Below are 5,910 nucleotides of genomic sequence, written 5' to 3'. Positions count from 1 at the left end.
CTTGACACCAAATTCTAGACTCGACCCAAGACATTAAGAACCGTGTAAAAATCTACCAACTAGGAATAAAAGCATTCTAATCTACAAGTTCCAATTTTATATGCCCCAATCAAGAATTTTGCCTAAGAAAACCTAGAAAATTTTGCCTTGACGAAAAGGAAATCAAAACAAAAGGAAAAGGAAGAAAATAAGAAAACACACCGAAAAGGAAACAAAAAGAAACAAACAAAAAGGAAAAGAAAAGAAACTAAAAATCAAGCTAAATTGAACTAAAAACAAAGAAACAAGCACATAATGGTATGATTTCATAGCAATGAGCATCAACAAGTAGGCATCCACACAAAAAACTCCCCCCAAGCCAGAATTAGGCCATGTCCTCAAGGCCTAAAACTAAGCAAGGAGGGGCACAGCTACCCATCCAACCAAATGCCCCAACATGACGTATGCCCGTCCCCTAAAGAATCCAATAGAGTTAGAAGGATCTTACCGGAAGTATCGTGGGAGCAAGTCCCGCAAAGAACCGTTAAAACCCGAACAAACTCGCCAAAATATAGACGGGCAAGGCAAATGGTGGAAAGTATGAACCCTCCGCAATGAAATACACCACAAATATGCACAAATGGAACAATAGTTACGAAACGAAAGCAAATGAAATCGAAGGGTTAGACAACCGGGTTGCCTCCCGGGTAGCGCTCGTTTAACGTCATTAGCTTGACGAATCCCCCCAAAACTCATGGGGGGTCAAATGCAACTAACTTGGGGTCATCATTAGTCAAAAAGTTTCTTTTTGCCCCCATGGGCACAAACAATGTACCGACATCACCATTCATAAGGTGCCAACCAAACAATCCGCCACCAAGCTTCTCCTTGGCTTTCTTGGGCTTCTTAGCCTTCTTGGGTCTCTTTGCCTTGTTTGCTGATTCATGAATCACCTTGGAGGTTGTAGCCCCAACATCACCATCAACATGCATCCCAAACATATCGGGGATGGATATGACATCATCAAACGTATCATCAAACACCCTTGGGATCACATGGACTTCCTTGTCATCGGGAGAGGACCTAGAAGGCTCATTATCACACTTAGAAACACGAAAGTTGTTAGAAGGGTTAGCATGTGAGCAATAGCTCTCAATACAAGCAATAGTTTCTACCTTCATACAAGTTTTCATCTTTGCAAAACACCCTTCACCAAGGGGAAGCTTGAAGCTAGCTTTTGAATCTCCCGCTTTCAAGGTGATTAGTCCCCCTTGCACATCAATAAGAGCACCTGCGGTGGCCGAAAATGGCCTCCCCAATATAATGGGAGTATGGGCATCCTCATCGATGTCCAAGACAACGAAGTCAATAAGGAAAGTAAGCTTGCCAACCACGAGGGGAACATCCTCAATCCTACCCAATGGTAACATAACCGATCGATCGGCTAGTTGCAATGACATAGCGGTAGGAGAGAGATCACCTAGATTGAGCTTCTCATAGATCTTATATGGCAAGATGCTCACACTTGCCCCCAAATCACAAAGAGCATTCTCGAATTTGAGCTTTTGAATGCTACAAGGGATAGAAAAACTCCCGGGATCATTGAGTTTTGGGGGAAAGGAGTGCTGAATTAGAGCGCTATAACTCTCCGTGAGTTGCACGGTCTCTTTCGGTTCACAACCTCTCTTGCCACGAAGAACATCTCTCATGAATCTAGAATAGTGGGGCATTTGTTTGAGTGCCTCGGTGAGAGATAATGTGACATGCAACTTGCTAATCACATCAAGAAACTTAGAAAACTGATCATCCAATTTTTTGCCTAAAAATCTTTGAGGATAGGGGAGTTTAGGAGTGGGGAGAGGTAGAAAAGTTGCCTCTTTTGGTATAGGGGTATCACCCACATTATCGATGGGAGGCTCCTCTTCTACCACATCATTGTCGCTAGACTCAACGACTCCCTCTTGATCCTTCCCATTGGACTTAGAAACCTCATTAGCTCTAGGAACATCATCTAAAGTCTTCCCACTCCTTGTCGTGATTGCATACGTTTGCTTAGGAGGTTGACCTTGGGGTGGGAGACTAGTATGCACTTGTTGTTCCTTTAAGGTATTAGCGAGTTGAGCTAATTGGGTCTCAATAATTCTCATATGAGTATTGTATTGCTTGAATCCATCCTCAAACTCAACGTTCTTCTTGGCTTGCGCCCCCACAAATTACTCCATGAGAGCCTCAAGATTTGACTTGAGAGGCGGGAGTGGTGGAGGTGCAACGCCATAACCACTAAGGTTTGCTTGATATTGGTTGCCAAAGGTCCTCGGTCCATTGAATCCGGGAGGTGGCAAATGAGATGCGCCATAAGGAACTCCCGAGTTCAAAGGATAACCCCCACTTGAGAAACCCCTAAATTGCCCATAAGAGTAATTATAACCCCCTCCACCTTCATGGTTGGGATTATAACCCCCTTGGTTGTATTGGCCTTGATTGCCAAAACCTTGAGATTGACCATAGGGCACTTGGCTTTGATAGCCTTGTGCTCTATATCCACCTCGGCCTTGGTTATCATACCCACTTCCTTGGCCATAGCCTTGGTGGGGACCATACATGGAGGGCCCTCTAGGTTGCCTAGCAAAATTAGGATTGTTAGGGTTATCATTCCTACACCTCTCATTGATGGCATTAGCATACTCTACATTAAACTCTCCTTCATACGAAGGGCCATAATCCAAAAATGACAAGTTATGAACTAAGGGGCATGCATCGCGGGAATGACTATAGTCTTGGCAATTTTCACAAAAGAATGTGCCCGGAGGCATTGAGCCATAAGAAATAACCTTGCCCTTCCCCTTATTGAGAAGAGTGGCCGAGGGAGGAGGGATTGTAGACGGTGATGGCGGTTGGCTTGGTGTGTTTTTGAGCTTCTCCAATCGTGAGCTAAGCTTCTCTATCATCCGTGCTTGCTCTATGGAGTACACCGAACCCTTACCATCTTCACTCCTACCTTTCCCATCGTAACTCCTTGCACCTACATGCCAAGATTGGTAGTTTTGAACTACATCCTCAATTATCTCCTCAATTTGATCTTTCGTTTTGTTCATAATTGGGCCTCCCTCGCTGTAGACACCTACTTTTGTCCCCATTCCCGAAAGGGAAGGTTCGATGATGAGAACATAAATCTCCACTTGGCAACGCATCTCCTATAAAATAACGAATCTCAATCACCCGTTTCATTTCACCAGAAACCTGCTATTTATAGAAACCTGCTATTTATGGAAACCTGCTAAAAATAGTAACTGCCATAATGGGTAGTTGTTAAAAGTGGCAAGTCATAAAAGATAGAAACCTGTCAGAATTAGGTGTTGCACTCCAACATAAATCCTAAATGTGTGAGGGGGTCGAAAAAGCGCGAGGCTAATGCGTGACCTCGTCCCTCGTGGGTGTGACGATTCTTTTTATTCAATCAAGTGTAATTGGATTTCCTGTGAGTTTACACCCAATTGACTAGTAATATAGGAGTCGCCATTCAGTTTTTAACGACAATGAGAAAAACTGACAAAACCCGGTTATCGTGACATAAAGGGAGTGCAATTATGTTTGACCACGACGGCCGTAGGTTCCCTTGTGATCTCTGGTGTGGGGATCTCTCAACATACACCCGCAAGGTAGAGATGGAGGGTTCGGGAGACTGTAACTACCGAGAGGAGTACTTCGCTCGTCGATAACTCCAGAGGCAGGATATCCTTACTAGCTCAGCATAAATAATTGAAGGGACATGCGTTAACTATTAAACTAATCTGAGTTGATTTTAGCAATATGCAACATATAACACTAATTCGATCGTGATTATCTGATTTAAATAGCATTAAGGGACCTAGCATGATAATCCGATTTCCCAAAAATATTATATTTGTTAGGCGTGATAGAACAATCAGATTAGGTTAGTTTAACAGTTCATAAAAAGGGCGAGGAAAGCAGTTAAATCATCGAAAAGGGACACATTACGACGCACCCTTGAGAGGTGTGTCACGGTTCTCAGAAAACTAACCACTTTGACTTTGCTATTTCTCCTTTTTATTTAACGAATCTCAATTATGGGACAGGATACGTTCTGTTCGATTTATGGATCGATTGCGACAGAACGCGTGAACAATTTCGCAGCGAGAGGCTTAGGCTAAGGGTTGGAGTCAATACTCAGAATATAATTGTGTGTTGTCGTGTGTATTTTTCACGTCGAATTTAGGGGCCTATTTATAGGGAAGAGTTCGTGGAAAGATAGAATTGCGGAGTTCTAATCCACAAAGAATTAGGAAAAAACACGTACCCAGGTATTTTCAGCGCCCAGGCCTGGGCGCCGAAGATTTCGGCGCCCAGAGCCAGGCGTTGAAAATAGGGTCTGGGCTGTTTTGTTTAGTCAGATTCGGATTCCTGAAATCCGTAGAGTTTGAGATTAATTCGAGTCTTTTAGCGCGTATCAATTTTATGACGGAATGCGTCTGGGCCCGTTACGAACTCTAGGCTCGTTAGGATTTTAATTAATACGTAACTCTTATTTCTGAATCATATTAGGAATAGGATTCTCGCAGTTTTCTATCTCATTTAGGATTTATGTTGGAATGCAACACCTAATTCTGACAGGTTTCTATTTTTTATGATTTGCCACTTTTAGAAGCTACCTTTTACTGCAGTTACTATTTTTAGCAGGTTTCCATAAATAGCAGGTTTCGGGTGAAATGAAATGGGGAATCGAGATTCGTTTATTTTATAGGAGATGCGTTGTCAAGTGGAGATTTACGTCTTCATCATCGAACCTTTCCCTTTCGGGAATGGGGACAAAAGTAGGTGTCTACAGTTAGCCCCCACTTTGACTGAGTCTTGGAGTAAGACGATGGTCAAAGTATCAGACGGAGTGCATCACACAAGCCATGGTGTATGTGACCTGTTTTGCGAGGGTCTCACGAGCCCCCGAGTGATAACATTTGACTTAAGGGTCATCACTTGAAGTGTCGACATATCCCTCACGTGTCATTGGGATTTGTCAACTGATAGTATAGAAACTTCCTCACTTTGTCATTGGAAGGATCTAAAGGTGCGTAGAAACTCCCTCACTTTGTCATTGGGAGTAGCTACAGAGTTTTTCGAAATCAAAGCTATAAAGTGTAATTGGGCCTGGCCAAGCCCAATCACGAGATAAAACGTTTTTTTTTTAAAGATTCTCATTTTCAGGGCTAGCTAAACGAGAAAACCCCCTTGTTTTTATAGGACGTAAAACGAAGGAAGATCCAGCACCCTTGTTTTTATAGGACGTAAAACGAAGGAAAATCCAGCAAAAGTTATCGCTGCAGCGACTAAGGACCTGCGCGGTTTAATGGCGCAGACCCCGCCGGCTGAAGATGGCGAGCCTGTCCGCTAAGGGTGGACACCCCGTCCGATAGAAGTGGATGAATCTGTTTTCGAAATTTTGAAAATAAGGACCTACGCGGTTTGTGACGTAGACCCCGCCGGCTGAAGATGGCGAACCTTGTCCGCTAAGGGTGGACACCCCGTCCGATAGAAGTGGACGAATCTATTTTGAAATTTATTTTGCTTTTTTGAAAATAAGGACCTACGTGGTTTGCGCCGTAGACCCCGCCAGCTGAAGATGGCGAACCTATTTTAAATTTGAAGATTTTATTTCTTTCGAAAACTGAGGACCTGCGCGGCTAGTGACGTAGACCCCGCCCGCTGAGGGTGGGCGAGCCCTGTCCGCTGAGGGTGGACGTCCCTGAATTCGTTTTCTTTTCGATTTGGGAACTCGCGCGGTTTGTGATGCGATATTGCCGACTGAAGATGGGCAAGTTCCTATTTCTTTGGTTCTTTGTGATTTCTTTTGAGAATTTCTTTTATTCATTCTTGCAAGAGCGAATTCTTTCGAGGGGTGCTCGAATTTAGTTGTAA

General features: G+C 43.6%; 1 protein-coding gene across 1 annotated transcript; it reads right to left on the bottom strand.

Moving 5' to 3' along the window:
• Window positions 1-731: 731 nt before the first annotated feature.
• LOC110803881 (uncharacterized) lies at window positions 732-2,126 on the bottom strand. Its single transcript, XM_022009422.2, has one exon. The coding sequence runs from the start codon at window positions 2,124-2,126 to the stop codon at window positions 732-734; it is 1,395 nt and encodes a 464-aa protein (XP_021865114.2).
• Window positions 2,127-5,910: the final 3,784 nt, after the last annotated feature.

The sequence above is a fragment of the Spinacia oleracea genome, chromosome 1 (assembly GCF_020520425.1).
Source record: "Spinacia oleracea cultivar Varoflay chromosome 1, BTI_SOV_V1, whole genome shotgun sequence".
NCBI lineage: Eukaryota > Viridiplantae > Streptophyta > Magnoliopsida > Caryophyllales > Amaranthaceae > Spinacia > Spinacia oleracea.
This window is presented reverse-complemented; position numbering and strand designations above follow the sequence as displayed.